Below are 27,836 nucleotides of genomic sequence, written 5' to 3'. Positions count from 1 at the left end.
GCATCTTACGACACCGTGGCCAACGCCTGTATGAAATCCAGACGGACACGGGTGTTGCAGTGCGTCACTCGGACCAGCTTTGGCCTCGTGTGCCGGCAACGCCTGTTCTGGATGCCACTACACCACCTTCGGCTCTACCTGACGCTCGGGATACTGGAATCTCTCATTACTCACAACGCAGTCCTCTCATCATCATATCGGTGCCAGCACAAGAACTGACACCACCAGGAGACGTGCCCATGCAGGAACCAGATGACCATCATTTGTCGGAGCAACTCTACTCACCTCCTTCTCCTACGGACATGGACACATCCCCCATGTCTTCTGTTATAACAACTGGACTTGCCGCAAGGGGCAGATTGGTGCATGGGGCCCCAGCAGATACGAGCCCCACGTCTCCTGTCATCTCAACCCGTTATCATCGGAGACACTTCCATCCGTACGGGAAGCCTCCTCCTCGAGACTTTACGGCCAGTCAAACAACACCTATGGACGTTAGCAATCTACAGGCCACCTCCATCAAGACCTGTACAAAAAATTCAAAGGGGGAAAAGTGTTGTGACTCGCCAATCTTTTAAAGTGCCGCCATGCAGTTACGCGCATCCTCTACATGCGGCACGGTCTGCCAGCCGTGCAGCCAGCCAGTGGCTGCTAGACTTGGACTCAGTTATGATTTGACTGTTAAAGTGTACACACATCTTACTCTGTTTACTTGATCTGTGACTTTCATGTATTGCGTCTTCCTTGAAATATATTTGTTCAGATTGAAGTTATAACACTGGGAATACTGACAAACAGCTCCACAGTGAACTTATTCCCTTATGAAATTTGTTGTCAATAATCACTCACAGCTTGAAAACAACAGTAACACTCATAAATATGATGTCGGATTTACGCTCTATCATTAGGTTGGTGCATAAGTTCATAGTGTTTCTGTTATTTGTGTTGGTATTCCAGTTGCTATGATTTATTTATTGACTGTCATTTTTTACTTGTAGTTGACTGTTGCTATATGAGTTCACATGTTGTCATTTAGTCATGTGGAGATAGTGAGTGTAGCTGTTTTTGCCAGAAAATGGAGTGCCAAATGGAGAATCTATGGAGGGGTGACAGCAGCAGAGGCAGCCAGAATCATTTGTATGTTGTATGGCAATAATGCCATTAGACAGAGCACAGCAAGACAGTGGTTTTGTCATTGTAAGGAGGATCATTTTGGTATTAGTGACTGTCCACATTCAGGAAGTCTTTTGGGGCTTGAAGATCGTTTAAATGCATTACTCAATAATGATCCATGTCATTGTACTTGAGAACTGGCAAATGTGATGAACTGTCATCATTCCACCATCATGTGACATTTGCATGCAATGGGGAAGGTTCAAAAATTGTTTGTATGGGCACTGCATGCTTTTCGCTAAAATCACAAACATTAGCAGCTGACCATATGTGCATCTCTGCTTGATCACCGTGAGTTGGCTCATGAACAACATTGAACGTTCCTATCCTGTATCATAACTGGTGGTGAGAATGGTGTCTTCATGTTAACACAATGGAAAAAATAATTGTGGAGCCCAAACAAAACAGCAGTTCCCTGTACAAAGACCTGCATGGATCCACAAAAGATAGTGATGTGCATCTGGTGGAACAGCGACATTGTGGTGTACTAAGAATTGCTTTCCCAAAGTGTAACCATTGCTGTTGATAATTATTGTCAACAACTGAGATATCTTGCAGATGCAGTCCAATAATAATGACCAGGAAGGCTGCCTGAAGTGATGCTACTCCACAATGACACCCACCTGCATTCTGTTACACTGACAAAAAACACTATACAGGAGTCATTCTGCACCCACCTTATTCACCTGATTTCATGGCCTCAGATTTTACATTTTCTGCTCTCTATGGAATAACCTTCAAGGAACTTCCGTTCTGCGTGAAAATGCACTCCAAACATGGCTTGATAAATTTTTTTGTCTCAAGATCACATGATTTCTGTAGGTGCAGAATCAAAAAGTTACCCCAGAATTGGTAGTAATCCGTTGTAAATAATGAATGAGAATATGTTATTGATGGCTAAAGCCTCTGTTATGTATATCTGTTGTGTTTATTAAAGTTATTGAAAAATGATACAAACTTGTGCACCAATGTAATAGATTTACACTGTCCATCATGTACATGCGCTTATCGCCATCTTTTGTACTTTGAGAAAGATTGAATGATTTGTGTGAGGTAGATGGGAGCCTCATATGAACAGGTCACATGGACGGTTGGCTGTTGTGCAATGACTGCAATATGAGTGGTGATAATGTGGACTCTGAGGAACAGTCAGGAGACAACAGCTGAAATCAGGACAGAAGTTACAGGCAGAGTGATATCATGACCCACTAGAAATAAATTACTGAAAGCTTGGTTGAGATCTTGAACAGAATGACTTCCTCCATGCCAGGCACTGTGGATGTGAAACCCCAACTTACACTTTTCTCACACAACATCCTTAAATGTATGTATCAAGGCAGTTATGTAAACGCAGTACTTCTCAATTTCTGCAAATGTTTTGGCTTATTACGACATCTATACTTATTATGAGAATTATTCTCATATGTAGCAGCAAGTGAAATTTTTGAGAGGACTGAGGATTTTTGGTAGGGATAATGCAGCATGTTATCTTGGATAGGGAGTTAGGGACAGATCTAGAAATGACTGTGCACCAGAGAAATGTTTTGGGACCCTTACTGTTCATGTTGCGTATTAATGACCTTGCAAACAATATTAATAGAAGCCTCAGACTTTTTGCAAATGGTGTAGTTATCTGTAATGAAGTACTGTCTGAAAAAACTGCACAGAAATTCACTCAGATCTTGATAAGATTTCAAAGTGGTGCAGAGATTGGCAACTTACTTTAAATGTTCAAAAATGTAAAATTGTCCATTCACAAAATGATAAAAACATAGTAACCTTTGAGTGGAATATCTGTTGGAGTCACTCAGATTGTACAAATATCTGCTTACAAAACTGCATAGGCATATGAAATGAAATGATTATATATACGCTTAGTCACTGGTAAAGTAGTTGCCAGACTTCACTTTACTGGTAAATATTAGAAAAATGCAAACATATTCAAAGGAGATTGCTTAGAAATCACTCATGCAACTCTTCCTAGAATACTGATCAAGTGTGTGGGACTCATACCAAATAGAACTAACAGGGAACACTCAGTGTATATGGAGAAGAGCATCACTTTTTGTCACATGTTTGTTTGACATGTGGAAGTGTGTCACAGACATGCTAAAGAAACTGAACTTTCAGAGACCTGCACAGATGCAAACTACCCCAAGAAAGCCTGCTTACGAAGTTTCAAGAACTGACTTTAAGTGATGATTCTAGGAATATACTACAATCTCCTATGTATTGCTTATGTAAGGATCATGAGGACAAAATGAGCTCAATTCCAGTGTGCACAGGAGCATTTAAACAGTCATTCTTCCTGTGCACCATACAAAAATGGAACAGGAAGAAGCTCTAATAATTAGTATAACAGGAAGTACCCACTGCTGCACACTTCATTGTAGTTGTAGAGTACAGATTCAGATGTGGATGTAAAAGTTTACCACTGACATTATCCCATAGAAAGTAGAGATGCACGTGGTAGAGCCAGAAACAACTGGGCAGTTGAGTGGCATTCTGTGGTGTTAAGTGGAAGCAGCAGTTCTTGAGACACATACTTCCCCTACTCAGGAATCATAGTCTGGGAAGCTGTAAAATGTAAAATATTATTTATTAGTCTCGTTACATACATTGTACAGATCATATGATCTGTTGTACAGGAGGCACATCAAGTTTAGCAAAAATATAATGTGTAATGATTTACAGAAATTCTTTTTACACTATTTTAAGAATAATGCCAATAAATACAACACAACAATATTTACTATAAATTAACAGTTTACCTATTTCCTTTGTTGACAACACAGAAATATTAGCTATAGATTTTTACTGTTCTAAGTGTTATACTGTCTTTCATGAATTCTGCAATGGTTTAGTAACATTTCTCTATTAAAATATTTTGGAGTAAACTTTTCAGCAAATCAAGGTCCATTGTTAATATGTTTCATCCTTTTAATCTGTTATATATTTTTAGCCCCATGTACAGTGGTATCTGAGCATAAAGCTTTAAGTGATGTGAAGGAAATTTGAAGTTTTCCTTGTGGCGAGTACCGTAGCTATGCTTAAAATGGAACTTTTCAAGATTATGTTGATTATTATATACAAAAATAGAAATTTGAAAAATGTAAAATGAAGTAATTGTTAGTACTTTAAATTTCTTGAATAATGGGTGACATGACTCATTTTTGTGGGCAGCACACATGTTTCTAATGATTTTGTTCTGAAGAATTAGTAGCCTTGTACTATTTCTAGAGTTACTGAATACAAGAACAGAATTAATTTGGTAACTGAAGGAAGGCTGAATGCTCACCAGTATCTAGCAAGAATGATAAACTGTCATTATACCCTTCGTGATCAGGGTATCAAATAGCGTGCTACAAGATAATGCAAGCCTATACATTGTAACTCATACCACACGTGCCATAATGAATGTACAGATACTTGAAGGCCCATCCGACACCTATAGAGCACGTCTGGGATGTGGTGGGAAGACGTATACTTTCATAGCAGCCTCCAGTCAACAATCCTCATGAGATGATATAGCATTTGTTTCAAGCAGGGCAAGAAATTCTTTGAGATGACATTTGGAGACTTTGTGTTCATGCCAGAATGATTACAGGAGTATATTGCTGCCTGTAGTGCATGTCATACTGATGTAGATGACAGACATCTGTTCAGAATGGAATCATGACTTAAATGAACATCTTAACAAAGTTTCATAAAGATCAAACTGGTGCTTCTTAGTGTAATACTTTCTACTTCCATCAGTGTAATTATATTTATGATATAAATCATGACTAATATTTATTGAGTGATATTGTAATACTGATACATATTATAAAGCTTTTAATGAAAAAGTTAATTTTTTTCTTAATATTGTACATGCAGAAAAATTTCTTCACTTGGATTGGTTTCAGATTAATGTTTATTCATGTTCACTTGCATTTGATGCAGGTGCTTCCTCACCCGCCCCTCCTCCGTCCTCTGCAAGCAGTGGATTCTCTGATGATGACAGCTTGCACTGTGATATCAGCCAGGGCACAACTCTGGAGCAGTTTGTAGAAATGGTTAGGACAAAGGGTCGCCTTGGCCTCATTCAGGACTACACAGAAATTCGGTCCAGAATGCCTGAAGGTTCCTTCAACCATGCAAGGTATGATTTGATAACCTCATTTTTGATTTTTTTTAAAATTTGGAATGGTGTTGGTAGTAGTAGTAGTAGTAGTAGTAGTAGTAGTAGTATGAGGGCTGTTCAAAAGGTATCTGATGTTATTTTTTATTCTGTGATAAGGATAGAAGCTCAAACAAATGAATTAAAATTGTGCCACTGCTGTGACTTGTATCTTGGTCTCCTACTTACTAGGCAGATGCACTAACCACTGCACCACTATAGCTTAGTGGCTACCACATCTGCACAGACTAAGTCCAGTGGCCTCCCTGACACAAATTTCAGTTCACATCTTCAGCCCCATTTTCCCCTTCTCAAATTTTGAGTATTGCAGAGGCTCTCCGAAACTGGAGAGATATTGGGAGACTTCAGTTGCCATCTTTAAAATGGGAAAGTCACATGATTAAAACAGGTGCCAGTGGCAGGGATTTGTGAGAGATTGTTTTGAATGTCATATCTGAAAATTACTTTGAAGAGGTAGAAGAGAGATGACTCATGGTGGTTATGTCTCAAATTCCTTAGTAACTAAGAGAGTGTTTTGAGTCAGTTAATGTACAGGAGAGCATTAGTGATCATGCTTAGCAAGTGTGATAGGAAACAAATTGCAACTTCAATATCTGAGAAGTCAACATCAAATTCTCAGGTCAGAGGATGAAGATGTGGAGCAAGAATATATGAAATTCAGTAGCATACTACAATATGCCATAGACTAGTATGTGCCATGCAAGGTTGTGAGATATGGATAAGACCAAGGTTGTAAGTGATGGGTAAGACTCATTTTAGTATTATAATTATCTTGGAAAGTTACTACCAGAACAAAAACAGCTACATCACAGATTTAAGTGAAGTCAAAAACTAGGTGACAAACAGAAGCTGAACAAAACCAAAATGAGCATAAGGAGAGCAGTGTGACAAGTGTTCAATGAATTTGAAGGTAAAATTTTGCCAACTGATCTCCCCAAAACTCTTAAGAAGTTTCAGTCCCATGTAAAGTCGGTAATCAGCTGTTCAGTGGTGCAGTGACTATAATGACACCAAAATGGAATATGACCAAAATAAGGCTGAAATACTGAATCCAGAATTCAATTGATTTAACATGGAATCTCATAATACAGTTCCTCTTTCCTATCATCACATGAATGCCAAAATGGCAGATATTGGGAGAACTGATTACAGAATAGAAAATCAACTAAAATTGCGAAGTAAAGAAAAGGCATCAGGACGGGTTGAGATACCTGTGAGATGGGTGGACATAACTGTAGGCCTTTATTGCACACATCAATCTGTTGTAGGATAATGGGACATGTTCTGTGTTCACACACTATGACAAAAACTTCCTCTATAGAAACTAACATCGTTTGTGCAAACAGAGATCTTGTGAAATACAGCTCACTCTGTTTGTGCATGAAATCCATTGCATTGTACACAAAGATGTCCAAGTTGATGCTGTGTTGCTTGGCTTCCAGGAAGCACTTGATGCAGTCCCATACTGTCATTTAGTAAATAAAATATGAGCTTAGTGCATGGCTTCAGGACTTTCCTAACAGACAGAACTTGATATGTTAACTCTTAATGGAACATGATCGACAGATGTGGAGGTAATTTCTGGAGTATCCCAGGGAGTGTTCTATGGCCATTATTGTTCTCAAGATATATAAATGATGTAGCAGATAATGTCAGGAGCTCTAGTGAGGCTTTTTGCAGACAAAACTACTGCCTGTAGAAAGATTGCCAACATCAGAAGGCCTGTAGAAGGTTGAATACTGGCGTAGGGATTGACAGTTCACTATGAACATAGATAAACATAATACATTCATATAATTAGGCTAAGAGATCCATTAGATTTTATTATGCTATTGGTGAAAACTCATTGGAAACAGCAACAATCATTAAATACCTAGGAGTGCCCTAAAGTGGAATGACCACATAAACAAATCATAGGAGAAGCAGAGGTAAGGCTGAGATTCATTCAAAGAATCTTAAATAATTGTTTAGAAAAGGAAATATTCCTACTCACCATATAGCGGAGATGATGAGTTGGAGATACGCACAACCAAAAGACTACTAAACATGTAAGCTTTCATCCAAAATAGACTACACACACACACACACACACACACACAGAAATGCTGCAGTCTGTTTTGTTGGGATAGCTGGGGTGAGGAGGGTGAAGTAGAGCTGGTTATAGTGTAGTGCTGTTTGTGTGAGCATACAGGGATGAGGTGGAGAGAGGTTCAGAAAAGCTGGTGTTGGTAGGAAGGATCCAGCTGGCATAGGCTGCATTTTAATGACTATTTCACAGCCTTTGCCATCTGGATCCTCCCTACCAACACCAGCTTTTCTTGAACTGCATAGGTGAGAAATCTCCATGGAGTATATCCTACATTCCCATAATATTCCTGACATCAACCTTCTTTAGTCATTGTTCTTCACCCACCTATCCTCTTCCCTGTTCCTACCCCACAGCCTTCTATTCCATAAGTGCACCCACAGTATTTTTACTTCCTTTTTTTCACTGCCATCTAGCCTCCCGACTTCATCTAGCTACCCTACCCTCTCCAGCTTGTCCCAGTATGCTCCCACAAACAGTACTACACAATCCCTCATCTGTACCCAGCTCTCCCTCCGCCTCCCTGCCCCAGCTACCCCCACCACTGAGATTGCTTCTTGCATCATGCACTGTTGCTCGCAGTCTGGCCCCGACAGCCCGAGGCAGTGGTCATGTGTGTGTGAGAGAGCTGCAGAGTTAGAGCAGCAATGCATCTGCATTAAATTCTGCATGAAACTCAAGAAGACCTTTACAGAGACACACCAAATAAGTGCTTCATCGAATGGTTCATATAGTTTAAAAATGGCAGGACTGAAGTTGGAGATGACCCTCCTTCAGAATGTCCTGCGATGTCTACCAATGATGCTCATGTCAGGAACATCAACAAAATTTTGAATGCCAATCGAAGATTGACTGCCTGAGAGATTGCAGAAGAATGTAACATTTCAGTTGGATCATGTCATGAAATCCTAGCGCTGTATCTTGAAATGCACCGTGTTGCTGCCAAGTTTTTCCACGGCTCATGAGTAAAGACAAGTAACACTTTTGCACCACAATCTGTGAAGAGCTTTTGTATCGTGCAAATGAGAATGAGATTTTACTTAAGAGAATCATAACTGGTGATAAGACATGGGTCTACACTTATGAAGTTGTAACCGTGGTTCAATCTTCACTATGGGTCAGGAGAGGTTCTCAAAGATCAAAAAAAGCTTGTCACGGCAGCCAAATGCCAAAGCCATAGCCATGCTGATAGTTTTCATTATGAATTCGTACCACAGGGACAAACTGTTAATCAGTGGTGCTGTGAGAAAATGTGAGAAGGAAATGGCCTGAAATATGGCGAGACAATTCATGGCTCTTGCATCACGATAACACACCTGCACATTCATCCCAGATGGTGCTTGACTACTGCACAAAAAATGAAATCACCTTGCTGCCACATCCTTCGTACTCTTCAGACTGGCCCCTGTGGACTTTTTTTTAATTTCCAAAGTTGAAAACTCTGTTGAAAGGACAAAGATTTCCAGTGATAGACAAGATAAAAGTAAATTCCCAGATTGTTTTTTGTGTGATCCAGCAAGAGGTGTACCAATACTGCTTCCGGAAGTGGAAACGGCTTTGGGGATGATGTATCAATTGTGAAAGAGAATATATCGAAGGATACCATGCACAATAAGTAAAAGATAAGCACAGAAAATTTTGTGGAGAAAGTTCTGGAACTATTTAACAGTCCTCATATAGTGAGTAGCAGTCGTTTATTTTCATAATATTATCATTATTCCATCCCACAACCTCATGTTAAAAAAACCTTGTGTGAAATAGGTCGGACTGTGATTTTCTGAACACACAAGCCATCTGTCACTCAAAAACTTAACTCATTTCATATGAGAACAAAGTACGGACATCTCGCTACCTGTCCCTTGACTGGTGCTGCACAGTCTGGAACTGCGTGACCACTACGGTCACAGGTTCGAATCCTGCCTCGGGCATGGATGTGTGTGGTGTCCTTAGGTTAGTTAGGTTTAATTAGTTCTAAGTTCTAGGCATCTGATGACCTCAGAAGTTAAGTCCCATAGTGCTCAGAGCCATTTGAACCATTTGAACTGGTGCTGCCTTCTGCTCCAATTTCTAGAATTACTTCAAAAGCGACATTAGTGGACATGACAGCTGCTGTCAGGAATGGCTGAACCAATATGATCCCATTGAAATCATTTCATGCATATACTGATTAGGTTTCTCAGTTTTCTGTAATTTGCTACAAATACATCTCATTTGTTGCATCAAAAAATTTTGGAACCTCAAGAGGAAGAAATTGCTCAATAACTCACACCGCACTTTTTTCTTGGAAGGATAGTTACACTTGTTATTTTAAAATTTGTATTCTATCAAAGAACTAAAGTAAATATGAAAAACAAATCTAGAGGCTTGGTCCATTTGTAGTATGTGTTGTTCTAGAAAATATATTGCCAGTAATGCTTTCAATAATGGTGTAAATGGCCAGTTTCCCAGACTTAATTCTCTTCTAATTGGCCAATCTCCAGAGCATTAAAGATGGAGCAGAAGCTCAAATTAGGGCAGGCTGGTGAAGGAAATCGACTATGCCCTTTCAGAGGAACTATCCTGCATTTCCCTTAAGCAGTTTAAGGAAATCACAGAAAACCTAAATCTGGATGGCCAGGTGGAGATTTGAACCATCTTCTTCCTGAATGTGAGTTCAGTTTTTTAACCACTGTGCCATGTCACTTGGTTTTACCAAAAAGGATTAAGAGAAAAGACAGAGAAGATCCAATGAAGAGTATTGTGTCTTGTTATGGTATAATTAAGTAAATGCGAGAGCATTACAAAGATACTCAACAAATTCCAGGGGAAGCTGGTACAAGAGGACACATTGTGTATCCTAGGGAATGTTACTGTTGAAATTAAGAGTGTATACATTTGAAGAAGAGTTGGGCAACATACTACTTCCTCCCTCTCACAAACACTCATCTCATGCATGGCTACGAAGTCTTTCGCGACGTATTTCTTGAACTGGTGCTGCCTTCTGCTCCAGTTTCTAGAATTACTTCAAAAGCGACATTAGTGAACATGACAGAGGTTCTCATCTCATGCATCATTTACACATGGAACAGAGAAGGGGGAAGTTATTGTGGCACCAGGGTGCCTTCTGCACACATCATAAGGTTACTTGTAGAGTATAGAAGTAAATGTAAATGCAAATGTAAGGACTCTGAATGTTCTGCGAGAAGCTGTGCTGTGAATTCTAGTGTAGGTTTGAGATCTGTAGTGTGCCCCTAAAGGGATCGAGGGTGTGCTACACATTAAAGGCTGTAGCACTTCTAAAAAGCATTGGAACTTATGTAATACTTGGTACAGAGAGCTGGCTAAAACTCAAAAGTGACAGTGTTTGGGGTATCTCTAAGTATATATTGTAATGATGGGCAAATGGGAAAAGTAGGTGGTGTATTTGTCTTAGGAGACAAGAAGCTCAAATCCACCACGACAGAAACCAAAGCTGCATGTGAAATTGTTTGAGCAAGACTCAGTGTCAATGGTGGGTACAAACATGTAATTAGATCTTTCTGTCAACCACTAGGCTCACCCTAGATGTAACCAAAATCTCCGGAGAAAACCTGAGTTCAGGTGTATGTATGTTTTCTAATCATACTGATCCACATCAGAGAAGACTTTAATTATCCAGCAGACAACTGGGATAATTCCAGTTTTTTAAGTGTGGATCTTTCAAGATATCCTGTGAAACATTACTAAAGCTTTTTTCTTAAAGTTTGGAACCCCACTCATGATAGAAATATGTTTGATGTAAAGGCAACAACAAATATACCTGATCTACTGAGAGTAGGATAGTGCATGATATCAGTATTGTTGAAAAGGAGAACCACAGGATGAAGGTATTGCAATTTTGTGCAGACATTGGAGGAAAGTTATTAGTAGTTTCCTTGTAAATTTTTCATTTGATATAAACTAAATGAGTCATTGAATAAATTACTTTTATAGATCTTTCATAACCACTTTGTTTTCTGTTCACAGGCAACCTGCAAATGCACCAAAGAATCGATACACAGATGTTCTGTGCTATGATCACAGTAGAGTTTTGCTTTCCCAGATAGATGGTGAAGCCTCCAGTGATTATATAAATGCAAATTTTGTTGATGGGTATAAACAGAAAAATGCATTCATTTCAACACAAGGTGAGGGAAAAGCTAGATACTGAAATATTGTAACATAGATATACATGATATTTTTCATTTTTAAAAGGCAGATTGAAACTTACATAAAGTACATAATGGAATGTTGTGCAGAGGCATATTGAAATTTTTACTTAGTTGTTTGTATGTTCGCTTCTTGGTGATATTTATTCCTTAAGAAAAAGTTAAAACTGAACTGTAATTTGCACAATCACAGTAGAAGATTTAAAAATAATTTTTTCTTAAGCCAGAGTACACACACACACACACACACACACACGGACACACACACACACACGCACACACACGCGCGCACGACTGCAGTATCAGGCAACTGAGGCCACACTGCGAGCAGCAGCACCAGTGCATGATGGGAGTGGTGACTGGGTTGGGGTGAGGAGGAGGCTGGGGCAGGAAGGGGGAGGGATAGTAAGGTAGTGGTGGCAGACAGTGATGTGCTGCTGGAGAATGCACAGGGATGAGGCGGAGTGAGAGTAGGGCACATATGTGCAGTCAAGAGGTTAGACGGAGTGAGGAGGGGGGAGGGGGGGTGTAGAGAAACAGGACAGAAGTAAAAGGACTGGGTGCGATGGAGGAAATGAGGATTGTGTAGTGCTGGAATGAGAACAGGGAAGGGGGTCATTGAAGTGACTGCTTCACAGCCTGCGCCATGTGGATCCTTCCCACTAACACCAGATTTTCTGAATTGCGCAAATGAGAACTTTCCCTATCCTATGTCCTGCAACCCTCCTGCCTCAACCTTGGTCAGTCATTGTCCTCTCCCATCCAGCCCCTTCCCTGTTGCCATTCCAGCAGTACACAGCAATCATTCCACCATCACACCCAGTCCTTTTACTTCTGCCTTTTCCGCCACCCCCATCCCCCTTCCTCTCTCTGCCCTTCCATCCATCTAACCTCCTGACTGCACATACCTGACCTACAATCTCTCCACCTTGTCCCTGTGCACTCCCCAGCAGCATGTCTTTGTCTGCCACCCCCTACCCTACTATCCCTCCTCCTTGCCCCCCCCCCCCCCCCCCAGCCATCTCCTTACCCCCATCCAGTTGCTACTCCCATCGCACACTGGTGCCGCTGTTCGCATTTGTGTGTGTGTGTGTGTGTGTGTGAGTATTTTTGATGATGGCCTTGCTGGCTGAAAGCTTTATGACAGTCTTTTTTGTCATCTCCACTATTTTGTGAGTAGCTACTTTCCTTTTCCTTATATTGTTACTATCCTGGATTTTCCATTGTTTGATATAATATCAATGAGTCACTGTTGTAATTGGCCAATTCATGCAAGTACTGTGGCATAACACTTTGTAGGGATATGAAATAGAATGATCACATAGGTTCAGTCTTGGGTAACACAGGTGTTAGACTTACTGGTAGAATACTGAGGAATAGCAATCAATCTACAAAGGAGACTGTTATAACGTCTAGTTTAACAAATATATTTCAGAATAACACAACAGATATAAGTCACAGAGTAAGTTGACAAGCAAGACATGTGTACACGTTAGCATTCGAATAAGCACTGAGTCCCAGTCTAGCGGCTGCTGCTCGGCTGGCCGCTTAGGTGGTGCAGCTGCTGCATGGCTGGCAGACAGCGCCGCACATAGAGGACGCGCACAATTGCGCGGCGGCGCTTTGAATGATCGGCGAGTCACAACACTTTTCCCCCCTTTGAAATTGTTGCACTGGTCTTGATGGAGGTGTCCTGAGGATGGCTAACGTCCATAGGCGTTCTTTGACTCGCCATAAAGTCTCGAGGAGGAGGCTTCCCATACGGACGGAAGTGTCCCCGATGATAACGGGTCGAGATGACAGGAGACGTAGGGGTCGAATCTGCTGGGGCCCCATGCACCAATCTGCCCATTGCAGCAAGTCCAGTTGATATGACAGGAGACATGGGCGATGTGTCGGCGTCCGTTGGAGGAGGAGGCGAGTAGATTTGCTCTGACAGAGGATGATCATCCGGTTCCTGCATGAGCACGTCTCCTGGTGGCATCCGTTCTGGTGCTGGCATCGCGATGACGGTGAGAGGGCTGTGTTGTGAGTATTGAGAGATGCCAGGATCCCGAACGTCAGGTAGAGCCGAAGGTGGTGTAGCGGCATTCGGAACAGGCGTTGCCGGCACACGAGGCCGAAGCTGGTCTGAATGACGCACTGCAACACCCGTGTCCATCTGGATTTCATACAGGCTTCTGCCACGGTGTCGTAAGATGCGGCTCGGGCTCCATTTTGGCCGCCTGCCATATCCCCGCACCCAGACAAGGTCGTCGGCGGTGAACTGGCCAAGTGAAGGCACCCGCGGCCGTGAGGTGGAAGGCCGCAGAAGATGAAGTACCGTGCGGGGCTGTTGGCCATGTAAGAGCTCAGCCGGGCTGTGGTCGCCCATGGGGGTGAAACGGTAAGACACCAGAAACTGGAGAAGCGCATCATCAGCAGCAGAAGAAGTCAGAAGTTTCCGCATCTGAGCCTTAAATGTGCGGACCAGTCGTTCAGCCTCACCGTTGGATTGTGGATGGAACGGCGGGGCTGTGACATGCATAACGCCATGACGAGCACAAAAATCCACAAATTCGGAAGAGGCAAATTGCGGACCATTATCAGTAACAAGAGTAGAGGGGAGGCCTTCCAAAGAAAAAATGCGGGCGAGAGCACTGGTGGTTGCCGCGGTGGTAGGCGACGTGAACGGACAATGAAAGGAGAGGTAGAGTAGGCGTCAATTACGAGGAGCCAATAAGTACCTAAAAAGGGTCCCGCAAAGTCAGCATGAATGCGCTCCCAGGGCTTCTCAGGCGAAGGCCAAGGTGACAAAGATGACTTCAGGGCTGCGGCCTGTGAAGCACAAGGGCCACAGGCAGCGACCATGTGTGCTATTTCAGAGTCGATGCCAGGCCAGTACACATGACGGCGCGCCAGAGATTTCGTGCGAGACACACCCCAGTGCCGTTGATGAAGGAGGTGCAAGACTGAAGCACGCAAAGATGCAGGTACCACGACACGCGGCGAAGCATTGTCAGTGGAGAGGAGGATAACACCATCCCTAGCCGTGAGGCGGTAGCGCAAAGCGTAGTAGTTCCGCAACGGATCAGAAGTCTTAGCGGACGGGCGATCTGGCCGACCCTTCTGAATACAGCGTAAAACCTGGGAGAGGGTAGGGTCAGAACTCGTAGCAGCTGCCAGCCTGTCCCCAGTGATGGGGAACCCGTCCACAACCCGCTGCTCCGCAACATCCAGGTGGAAACATAAAAGTTCGTCCCTATCGAATGCCTGATCAGGACTCATGGGAAGGCAAGACAGAGCATCAGCATTTGCATGTTGAGCTGTTGGCCGGAAATGAATCTCATAATTGAAACAAGACAAGTAAAGAGCCCATTGCTGGAGGCAGTGTGCAGCCTTGTCGGGAAGTGACGTTGATGGATGAAACAAGGAAACAAGTGGTTTGTGATCCGTAACAAGATGAAATTTTGAGCCATAGAGAAAAACACCAAATTTATGAAGAGCATAAATAATGGCCAATGCTTCTTTTTCAATCTGAGAATACTTTTGTTGGGCATCCGTGAGCGATTTGGAGACATAAGCAATGGGTTTTTCCAAACCGTCAGAAAAACAGTGCGCAAGGACTGCACCGACCCCGTATTGAGAGGCTTCTGTGGCAAGAACAAGATGTTGGCCAGGTCGATAAGTAGCCAGGCACGGGGCCTGTTTCAGCATAGTCTTCAATTTCTGGAAAGCCGCATCGCATGACGCGGACCGGTGAAAAGGCACGTTTTTATGCAACAGGCGATGCAACGGCTGAGCCACCGAAGCCACAGACGGTAAAAACTTGTGATAGTATGCTATTTTCCACAAGAAGGCCTGCAGTTCCTTAACAGATGTAGGGTGAGGAAAGGCATCTATCGCAGCGACAGTTTGCTGAAGCCGACGAATACCGTCCTGAGAGAGTTGAAACCCCAAGTACGTGATAGATGCCTGAAAAAATTGTGATTTCTGAAGATTACACTTAAGAACGGCAGTCTGTAAGACATGAAAAAGTGTGCGGAGATTTTGAAGATGTTCTTCAGTGGTGGAGCCAGTGACAACAATGTCGTCCATGTAATTGATACACCCAGGGACTGGGAGCAATAATTGTTCCAAGAATCGCTGAAAGAGAGCAGGGGCGCTAGCAACCCCGAATGGCAAGCGTTGGTATTGATAGAGGCCGAAAGGCATGTTAAGGACCAGAAACTGCCGGGAAGTAGCGTCGAGAGGAAGTTGATGATAAGCTTCTGACAGGTCAATTTTAGAAAAATACTGGCCTACAGCAAGTTTAGTGAACAGTTCTTCAGGACGGGGCATAGGGCAAGTGTCGATGAGGCATTGAGCATTTACAGTGGCTTTGAAATCGCCACAGAGATGAATATCACCATTGGGCTTAGCAACGACAACGACAGGAGAGGACCACTCACTGGAAGTGACAGGAAGCAAGACCCCTGAAGTAGTGAGACGATCCAACTCCCATTTTACCCGGTCACAAAGGGCCACAGGAATGGGCCGAGCCCAAAAAAACTTAGGCCGAGCAGTGGGTTTGAGTGTGATATGAGCTTCAAAGTTGTTTGCACGGCCTAACCCAAGAGAAAAAAGGGACGAAAATGTCGTCGACAAGGAATCCAGTTGAGCATAAGGAATAGCATCAGAGACAATATTGACAGAGTCATCTATGGAGAACCCAAAAACGTTAAAGGCATCGAAACCAAAAAGATTTTCTGCGTTGTTCTGGTCGACCACAAATATGGGAACAGTGTGAACGACGGATTTGTAAGATACCTCAGCATTAAAATGTCCCAAGAGAGAAATCTTCTGTTTATTGTATGTCCGTAGTTGCCGAGTGACAGGTGACAGGAGTGGAGAACCCAACTGAAGATACGTCTGAGAATTAATTATAGTGGCAGCAGAACCGGTATCCACTTGCATGCAAACATCTCGACCAAGGATTTGGACAGTGAGGAATAACTTCCCTGAAAGGGAAGAAGTGCAATTGACAGACAATACAGAATCAGAATCAGCGTCATGTTCATGATCATGTATGCGGTTGGATTTGCAAACGGAAGACACATGACCTTTCTTTTTGCAATTGTGACACACAGTCCAACGTTGGGGACAATCCTCGCGTGAATGTTTCGTAAAACACCGCGGACATGGAGGAAGTTGCCGGGGGTTTTGCTGCAGTTTCTTAGCGGGTTGTTTACGGCTAGGCCGAGGCTGCGCGCGGGAGCGCACTGCGGCCACGTCGGCCAGCGGGGATGCTCCGCCCATGTCGTCAACAGCGCACAGAGGTTGTATTTCCCCGACATTACCCCACGCCTCTATTTGCGCCCCAGTGGCGCGAGAAATTTCAAAAGACTGCCCAATGGAGAGAACTTCATCTAGAGTCGGATTCGCCAACTGAAGGGCACATTGCTGAACTTCTTTGTCGAGCGCCGACTGGATAATAGCATCCCGTACCATGGAATCGGCATAGGATTCTTTGTGAACATCAGTAACAAATTGACGCTTTCGACTGAGGCCGTGAAGTTCAGCAGACCAAGTGCAATAGGACTGATGTGGCTGTTTTTGACAATGATAAAAGGCAACACGAGAGGCTACCACATGCATTTGCTTTTGAAAATAGACAGACAGAAGTGAGCACATTTCAGCAAAGGACAAAGATGCAGGATCCTTCAAAGGAGCCAATTGCGACAACAACTGATACATTTGAGGTGAAATCCAGGAAAGGAACAGAGACTTACATGGTTGTTCGTCCGTGACATGAAATGCCAAGAAATGCTGTCGAAGATGTTTTTCATAATCAGACCAGTCTTCCGCCGTCTCGTCGTAAGGAGGAAAAGGAGGAACAGCCAACGACGAGAAACGCCCCGCATTTGACACCGCGACGAAATCGCGAATCGCCGCTGTTAGAAGCGTTTGCTGTTCAAGGAGATTTTGCAATAGTTGCTCGACAGTAGCCATGGAACCCTGTGCGTCAACGGTGAAAAGGAAAAATCCACTACCTCGGTGCCAATTGTTATAACGTCAAGTTTAACAAATATATTTCAGAACGACACAACACATATAAGTCACAGATTAAGTTGACAAGCAAGACATGTGTACACCACGTTAGCATTCGAATGAGCACTGAGTCCCAGTCTAGCGGCCGCTGCTTGGCTGGCCGCTTAGGTGGCGCAGCTGCTGCATGGCTGGCAGACAGCGCCGCACGTAGAGGACGCGCGTAATTGCGCGGCGGCGCTTTGAATGATCGGCGAGTCACAACAGAGACTACTTACAAATTACTCGTGCGACTGGGTCTAGAATATTGCTCAAGTGGGTGGGAGCCCTACCAGGCAGGACTAGCAGGGAATATTGAACGTATACAGAGAAAGACAGCACGAATGGTCAAAGGTTTGTTTAATCCGTGGTAGAGTGTTACAGAGCTACTGAAGGAACTGAACTGGAAGACTGTTGAGGTTAGACATAAACTGTCCTGAGAAAGTCTGTTGACAAAATTTCATGAACTGGCCTTAAATGATTACTCTAGGAATATACTACGCCTTCTACACATCGCTCACATAGGGAATTGTGAAGATAAGATTAGAATGATTACTGCTCGCACAGAGGCATTCGAACAATTGTTCTTCCCGCACTCCTTATGTGAATGGAACAGGAAGAAACACTAATAAGTATTACTATAGGACATACCCTCTGCTGTGCTCTGCACAGTGGTTTGCAGACTATAGATGTAGAGGTAGGTGTAGATTTGATATAGGCATCTTTTACATGTGTATCGGCTGATAATCAACGTGATGTTGGATATCTGAGGATGGAAACAATAAAAAAATTGGAGAACAGGGTGTCATTAACTCAAAGCTCATGGATACATGGTGCATAGGCACACTTAACACCACAGAAAAGTTCCAGTCTTTTCTTGGCTTAAATGACCCCATTCTCCCTCTCCCTCTTCCCCTTCCCATCCCCCTCCCCCTCCCCCCCTCTCATACCTCATAACATGTTCACACTTGATTGGTTATTTCTGAACTGCAAGTGCATAGCTCACTTAGTTAAATTTTCAGTGTCTTTGGAATATTTTACTGCTAGTTTACAAAAATTGCTCCAGTTGCTATCACACATTTCACGATACAACCAGCCTCTTCACATGCTATATAAATTATGTGGTATGTTTACAGAAACCAATTATGATTTTGAGATAAATGTTAATTGCTAAAGTCGTATGACAATAATTCACACTAACACTCTCCCTAGCTGCTGTAATGTGTATTCCCATATAAAACATTCTGAGAGGTTTAAACTTTGTGCCAAATAATATGAAGCCATTTTTTGCATATTGTTACAATCTCTACCATCTGAGCCATGTAAGTACATGTCTGTTTCAAATATTTTATCCAGAATGGAACTTCCCATCATTAGTCAACTTTGCACTTATATAAACCATAATGATTCATTAAAAATATGCCTGGGTTGGATTTATGTCTCAGATTGCTTTTGATCACATTATAGCAAATGTTATTTGTAGCCATAAACAGAAAACACATTAGGACGTCCACAACCATGAATCAAGGCAAAAGCACAAATTTTCAGAACCTCTATGACCTTCATAAAAGATCAGAAGAATACTGTGCAGACTTCATTGTAAGTTTTTAAGGCTCCCCCAACATAAAACAGAAAATAAGTAATGAAATACAAGCACTCAAAAAGAAACTTTAAAAAATCCCCCACAATCTACAATGATGCAACAGAACTTTTGATCATAAGGTAGCTTCAAATATGAATCAAGAAATATTCACTTCAATATAAGAATGTTGCAGACTTGTTTTTGTGACTCTGGACCTCAACTATTTGGCAAAATGTTAACTATACTTTTTAAATTATTTATATTCCATCAGGGATATGCCATACAGTAAAACTTGCTCAAAACAGCATCAACAGGGACTAAAATAATTTTCCAGATTGGACAAGTTTCCAGATTACACAAAACTCACTGGGCAATGTAAAATTTGTCAAGTACAGTAAAAAATTTTAATTATGCATATACTGTATTTACATACCTACACTCTAGCACAGTAGATGTTCATTTACTGTATATTGGACAACAGAACAATGGACTATTACACTAATTGATAAATAACATGGAATTTCTATATTTTTACTTGAACTTTAAATTCATTTATTATTGTATGTACATACATATTATTTCCATGTTTATTTGCTTTACATTTCACTTCTTCCACCAGCTATCATCAAGGGAAACTTGTTTTGATTTCCTGTTCCAAATTTTTTGCACCATACAATAATTCCAACAAGTTGGGAGAATGTGTGTGTGCCGCAAATTGCATAACATCATTTGTGTATGCAATGGCTTCTTCAGGTGTATTAATTTTTCTAGGGAAATCATTTTACTCGTCTTCTTCTTACTTTGTTTCTTCATCATCATCCTCCTCTGTGTTGCAGATTTCTATTAAATCTGTTGCTGAAGTGAAAGTGGAGTGAGTTGACAGAAAGTCGTCTCTTCAACTGTAATCATCTTCAGTACATGAAATGTTTCGCATTTTCATTACTTCAGCAACTGCTGCTGCATTTGCTTGAACTTCGGTGGCTACAGAAGTGTATTGTTCTTGGCCCCCAAACCCCTCTTTGTTGAAGCACTTTGTGACAGTTTCGGGTTTTATTTTCTTTACTGCCAAGCGAAACCCATTTACTGCATTCAGGACAGAAACTGACCACGCAAGAGCAGATGCACTTTTGGCTTCTTCAACACTAAGAATAAGAGATTGCATGAGTAATCGCTCTAATGACACTTGATTGTGTAAATAATGCCCTGGTCCATGGGTTGTGTGAGGCTGGTTGAACCTGGAGAGAACCAAGCCAATTTCACGTTTGACTATGCTACTTTTGGGTGCAGGTTGTGTTATCTAGGAAAAGGGGAACTAGGCAATTTCCTTTTTTTTTTTTTTTTTTCATTTTGGCACTGAAAGAGCCCAGCCATTCTTCCATAAGACCACTTACCATCCACACCTTTTTATTGCTTCATCATGTAACTAGAAGTTACTGATGTCTATATCTTTGAAACAATGCAGTTTTGCCACCTTTCCAATCACCAGTGGCTTCTCCATTTGATCTAACATGTTTCCACACAGCAGTGCAGTGAGTCTTTCCTTGGACATTTCTCCACCGGTGCACTTTTCACCTCAGATTGCTAGCAATTTTGAAGGCAGCGTGTGATAAAATGGTCCCGTTTCCTCAGCATTGAATGGGTCTTTCAGGTCATATTTCATAATTAAGTTGGACAGTATTGTCTTCCTTTCTGTTGCTATATTTTCCTTCACATCCTTAGGTTCCCCACAGTTCATTCCATATGATGTTGTGCCTAGCTTTGAAATTGACCAACCATCCTGTGAATGCCTTAAACTCTGTAATTCCAAGCTCTTTAGCGATTTTCAAGAGCCTCACTCTGCAACATGGGTCCAGATAAAGGTAAGTTTTTTGCCCGTGCACTTAGGAACCATTCCCACACCATTTTGTTAATTTCTTCATTGCCAGTCTTCTTCTACTTTCTTTTCATCTGCCCATTCCCTTTCATCCATTTGTCCCGAATCTTATCCTTGTTTCTTAAAGTCGCATAAATTTTTATTTTACTGCATTTGAAACGCAACATAATTTTGTGCACAGAGTGTTTGTCTTTCTCACTCGCCTGAATTACATTAATCTTCTCGTTAAGTGTCAACAACACATACCGTTTGTTCGATATCACGTTACTTGTTGTTGCACAGAGTGGTGCAGTCTTAGGTCCACACCAGCAGTGCCACGCTGTGCTGGACCTCTTTTCTTGGTTTTGCGCCACTTAACAGAGGTGTTAAAAGTAAAATTCATGTAGAGTCATGAATAACTATTGAACTGTAATACAGTAGTACTGTATAGGCTCTTTTCTGCTTTATACAATGACTTATTAAGTATGTTCTACGATTTGCTTTCTGTTTCCACATTAGGCACGTTCCGCTTTATACAAAAAATCAGCATATGAAAGTGCACTGAATGTGTCGGGACTGAAATACTTGTACAGTTTGGGCAGATTTCCAAATTATACATGTGCCAATATGAGCAAGTTTTACTGCACAAGAATAAAAGACATATAATCTCAGATTTTTTTATGATATCAGATTCACATATCTTTATTGAAACAGTAACCAATTCTGAAAGTAAGAGTTTTTATGCAAGATAGAAATTATAATGCTGCGTAATGACTATTTTTCTGTCAACTTACTTGCAACAGTTAGTTGCAAACACAGGAGCCTGAAACGGAATATCACAAGTATTCCAAAAGTTTCAGATCGTGGTACCATATTTTATTTGTGTATACATTTCTGGATACCACAAAAAAAGCATATGCTATTTTTCATTTGTTTTCTGGACTCAATCTGTATCAAATGGCATATAGGTTTTTTTTTTTTTTTTTTTGTGTGTGTGTGTGTGTGTGTGTGTGTGTGTGTGTGTGTGTGTGTGTGTGTGGTCTTATACAGGGTGAACATTAATAAAACTGATAGTCTGCAGGGATGGATTCCTGACTGGAAGTTGAGGAAAAATGTTCCTATGAACATGTTTCTAGGAATGGACAGTGTGTGCACAACAACAACAAATCATCCCGGAACACAGTACAGAGCTGTATCGCATTCATGTCACAACAGGTGTTTAAAGAAGCCCCCATGGGTCACAATGCAAAAATTCATATATCACATCATGGCTTGCCGCACTCTTTTGGATGTTCCAGCCTCTCTCCAAATCGTGTCACAGGTGTTGTGAACATGCTGTTGAAGGATCAGCATATCAGGAACTGGTTCAGCATAAGCAATGCCTTTCAGATTCCCCAAGAGGTAAAAGCCCAGGGCGTTTAAGTCCGGTGATCTAGCAAGCCATGCTACAGGTCCTCCATGCCCTATCTAGTGTACAGGGAAGGTGATGATGAGATGTCGGCAAACTGTAATGTGGAATGGGGTGATGCTCCATCATGCAGAAACAAAAAACCTGTTATATTGCCAAAGTAACATTCCCAAGCAGTCTATGCAGAGTATTCTGCAGGGAGTCTGTAGCCCACAGATGACAACTATGCAGACTGATGATGCTAGTTCTGATAAAGGCTGCTTTGTCAGTAAAGAGGACAGATGACAGAAACCCCATAATTGTGGTGGTCTAGTGCAAATGACAAAATTATTCCTCTAGAGAGAAATCTGCTCCTGATGATCCTTGCACTCACTGCAGATCATAGGAATAGTAGTGGTTGTCATGCAGGATGCACATAATCGTACTTTGGCTAACACCATGTTGGTGGGCCACTAACCTCGAGCTTGTCTAGGGTGTGTCTCAGTACCCTGTAGAACCAAGGCCTCCAAATCTGGTGTATGCACAGTCTGCCACCTCCCTGCATGTTCTTCTGTCTGAAAGGACCTATGATCACACAAATGGCCAAAAAGGGCTTGAAGTGTTGTGTGATGTGGTTGATTTTTGTGAGGGTACTTGTTTTGGTATAGCTGCGCTACTTCTCAACCATTTCCACTTGCTTGATGATATGTAAACACCAAATCGACTTGTTCCTGGCATAGTTACCAGACCATTTTGCTGCTTACAGTACATTGTATCAGTCACACAGCCTGCAGCACACAAGGAACACGACATGTGGTCAGAGGAACTTTCATTCATCAGTGCCATCTACTGTGGCAACGTTGCATTTCCAGACCCATGTTCATAGGACACTTTCTCCTTTTCCAGTCAGGAATCTGTTCCTACATTTTGTCAGTTTATTGGTGTTCACCCTGTATATTTTAGAATTTTTAGAAATGTATAAAATGTTCTGACAGCACCAGAGAACAATTCGAAATGATGAACCTATTTTTCAGGCCCTCTTCCGAAAACAGCAGGTGACTTCTGGCGTATGATTTGGGAACAACAGGCGCTGGTGGTGGTGATGACTACCCGTGTGGTGGAAAGAGGTCGTAATAAGTGTGGCCAGTACTGGGAACCTACTGAGGGTGGGACAGCTACATTTGGAAATTTTAGTGTCACGACGACGTCAGTTGAGCAGCAGCCTGATTACACAATCTCAACTCTACAGCTGACTAATCAGAAGGTACTGTTTCAGTCACAAGACATTTTTCTTACATTGTTCCTCAGTGAAGAACTGTAACTTGCCCTATTGTACTGTGTAACTAATCTGTGTAGAAAGAGACTGAATTCATTGACCCTCTCCTCGTGCAGACCCAGAAATGCAGAACTCCAACTATAAGTGGTTAGGTGCAACTTGTGCAGCTGGATCCTGCAGAAAATCATAATAGATGTAGGTGCTGTCTTTTAGGACTAGGAACAGAGGATAATAAGACTACACTGTATAATGATCGGTGATTGCTTTTTGCTACATTTTATTGCCTACTTTCTTTTTTAGCAGAAGAAGCAGTTTTCAGCTTCTAAATCCCTAAGATACAAAGTCATATTACCAATGACAGGTTTCATACATTTTTTAAGGTGTGGTGATTTCTTCTTCCTTTTTGCATAGATCAGAATAATTTGCCCTATAACTGTCACTAATGTTTATCTGTGAATATCATAAATAAAAGGTGGAACTAAAAAGCGTTAATTAGTGGACACAAGCAGTAGTTGCAGAACTAGGACCAATAATGAGAATCAGATTGTTAAACCATGAGCTAACCTGAAAACTTTTGAATACATAGGATAACTTCCTTCAAAAATGGTTCTAAGTTTGTTTTCTTTTTTCTGCTTATGTCACCTCTGCCCTTCTTGTGCTTTCACCTCTAATTTTTAATATATTTTCCTTAACAGCTGTATTTTTCCACCAGATTTATCACAGTTGCTGTCATTTTGTGGCCAAGAACTACATATTACTAACTCTGTGATTAGTATACCTTTATTTGTAAGGTATCTTAAATATGACCAGATAAGCAGACTGTAAACATTGTAAATATTTCACTGTACATCTTTTTCTGTCATGGTCCAACAACTAGAAAGACAATCATTTTCCACACAGTTTTAGACCATGAATTGTGAATTTTAGCTTGAATATAGTATTCTCCTACAATTATGCTAAGATACTGTGTATTCCACCATTGATAAAAAGACTTCAGGTCTCTCCTCCCTCTTCCCATCTTCAGAATAGCACCTTTCATGGCTTTGTTGACCTCTGTGACCAACTGACATTTGTATCACTATCCGTTATTAAGTCATAAAAGACTGTTCTCTACATGTGTATTGTTTCTGATCTCTGCCCAAACCCTTTGTCTTTAAATATGTCTGATTGTGTCTGTATATGTGTGGATGGATATGTGCGTGTGTGCGAGTGTATACCTGTCCTTTTTTCCCCCTAAGGTAAGTCTTTCTGCTCCCGGGATTGGAATGACTCCTTATCCTCTCCCTTAAAACCCACATCCTTTTGTCTTTCCCTCTCCTTCCCCTCTTTCCTGATGAGGCAACAGTTTGTTGCGAAAGCTTGAATTTTGTGTGTGTGTTTGTGTTTGTGTTTGTTTGTGTGTCTATCGACCTGCCAGCGCTTTCGTTCGGTAAGTCACATCATCTTTGTTTTTACATATGTTCATATAGCATAGTGTATTAATATATAAAGGTCCTTAGTAAATACCATGTCTTGTTATAGCATTGAGGATGTGTATAGTGCATGTGAAGCTGAGGTTCACAAGATAAAATGCGAATTAAATGTATTTCTGAATAAAAAGGATATGCTTGTTTTGTCAGCTCATACAGTTATGTTCACAATACGACAGTATAAGTGTCAAATGGCATATTAATTGTTTTCTTATGCTTCTACCAATTTTACTATGATTATACCAACTTTACTATGGCTATTCAATAACATCAGCTGACAAATTGACAGGCAGTAATTACATATATAAATTTATAAACTCTATACTATGACATTTTGTTTCGACACTGATAACTACTTTCTTATGTGAACATATTCCAGAGGTAAATCAGTCTCAGCCTACAATATACCTTCCTAGTACATTTACCTTTTCATCTTTTTCTCAACACAGTGTACATAAATGTTCTGCCATTATATGTGTTTCAGAAATGATAATCTTCTGCATATTATGATAATAATTGGATAATTGTGCATCTCAGATACTAATAACAGACAAATATTATAAGTAGTTTCCACTCAAATTATAATGTTTTGTTGCATTAAGAAGAATTCACATAAGTATTAATCATCTGAGCATATTACTTCAAATATGTATCTATCATTTGCATATGACATTATGTGCATATAAAAGACATAGTAAAATCTTGTATGCAGAAGCAATTATTAAAAAAATAATATTTTTTACATAACAATAGTCAAGTAGTGTGAATTTATTTTATTTATTCATTTAGCAGCTTTGGATGTACATAAACAGATAAGTTCCAAGTAGATAATATTTACACTGCCAATTCAATACAATAATGATCACATACACTACTTAATTATTTTAAATACTGCAGTATCATACATAATTAACACTTTGTATTTAGTATATAGTCTACCTAGACATATTTTACTTCTACTCAACCATATATAAGAACACATCTTGAATTTATATGACTGTCTATGCACATTTTAGTTCCATAACACTGTACGCCTGGATCCAATTTTTTTGCAATTAGTGTGCATTCATTGACTGAATTGGAAGGACTTTCTGTAAGCATATAGTTTTATTGTTTGCCTAAATTTCTCTTTCAAGCTATGTTTGAAATATAAAATGGTAAACAGTTCTATGTCTAACAATGGAAAATCCAGGACGGAATATAACGATATTATGAAAAGAAAAGTGCCACTCATGATATAGCAGAGATGCTGGGTCACAGATAGGCACAACAAAAAGACTGTCACAAATAAAGCTTTCGGCCCATAAAGCCTTCGTCAAAATAGACAACAGATCCCCCCCCCCCCCCCACACACACACACACAAGTGCACGCGACTGCAGTCCCAGGCAACTGTAGCTGCACTGTAGTGTGTAGTAAATAATATTTTTGACGAAGACCTTATTGGCCAAAAGCTTTATTTGTGGCTACCTGTAACTCAGCATCTCAGCTATATGGTGAGTGGCAACTTTCCTTTTCATAATATTGCAAACAATTCTACAGTTTCATTGCCATATCAGCAGTACTTCTTTCTAGAGTAGCTGTGTTGTAACATGACACACTTAACTTTATACTTTCTGGCAGCATGGTTATGTATATCTTCTAAAAAGTTAAAATTTTAAGTTTTTCGAATAGTGGCCTACAGCTAGCTGTTCTTACATTAGCCATTATTCTGCTGGCTACTTTTTGCTGTTTGACTTTTTTTTTTTTTTTTTTTTTTTTTTTACATTATGACCCCATATTCCTATTTAATTAAAATATGAGAAGTACACCAATCCTACAGTATCATCTGTTGCTAATGGTTTAATGTTTCTGAGAACAAATGTAGGTGAACTTAGTTTGTGTGTTAATGTGACAGTATGGTCTTTCCACTGTAGATAGTTATCTGTGGTGAGTCCTAAGAACTTGTGTTTTGAACTATGTTCATGTCCATTATTAATACTTGTTCCATTGGTCATGAATACAACATTTGGTAATGATGTGGAACATGTCAGTTTAACAGAAGTTTTCTTTTCGAGATATAATCTCTCACTTTTTTTGCAGTTACTACTTCATACGTAAAAATTCATCTGTTGAGTAGAAGGAGTTGACATTCAGAAATTCTTTTAATTGCTGGTTGGGTGTCTGTCAGACACTTAATGCTACTTGCTAAATGACCAAAGATTTTTGTGAGAGCATGATTCACCTCTACCTGTGCCAAAGTGAGATTTAACACACAATGGTGAAGATAATCCTTTCTTCTAGTGTTGTGGCTATGCTCTTTGCTATTATTTTTGTATTGGAATGGAGTATTAATAACAAATTCCGTAAGTGAATATATGTATTGCGAAGGCACTGTGAATAGTCAGAGTTCCTTACATAAATATCTGCTATGTAATCTTGGGTGAGCTCCAGCTGTTATTCTGATTACATCCTTTTGTGCAATAAAAACTTCACTCTTACTGATGAATTACCTCAGAATGTGATGCAGTATGAAAGCACTGAATGAAAGTAGGCATACTAGGCTAATTTACTGATATGTTTATGACCAAAATTTGAAATAACCCTTAAAGTATAAGTATCTGAAACTAAATGTTTCAGCAG

At 40.9% G+C, this 27,836-nt stretch overlaps 1 protein-coding gene across 2 annotated transcripts in view; it reads left to right on the top strand.

Annotated features, from left to right (window-relative positions):
* LOC126198672 (tyrosine-protein phosphatase non-receptor type 9) overlaps window positions 1–27,836 on the top strand; it is an 870,239-nt gene that overhangs the window by 829,699 nt on the left and 12,704 nt on the right. For both annotated transcript variants that reach the window (XM_049935163.1, XM_049935164.1), the window contains exons 8-10: window positions 5,116–5,314; window positions 11,424–11,584; window positions 23,506–23,735. In XM_049935163.1, the coding sequence (XP_049791120.1) occupies window positions 5,116–5,314; window positions 11,424–11,584; window positions 23,506–23,735 (590 nt within the window). The remainder of the gene's footprint in view (window positions 1–5,115; window positions 5,315–11,423; window positions 11,585–23,505; window positions 23,736–27,836) is intronic.

The sequence above is a fragment of the Schistocerca nitens genome, chromosome 8, assembly GCF_023898315.1.
Source record: "Schistocerca nitens isolate TAMUIC-IGC-003100 chromosome 8, iqSchNite1.1, whole genome shotgun sequence".
Classification (NCBI taxonomy): domain Eukaryota; kingdom Metazoa; phylum Arthropoda; class Insecta; order Orthoptera; family Acrididae; genus Schistocerca; species Schistocerca nitens.
This window is presented reverse-complemented; position numbering and strand designations above follow the sequence as displayed.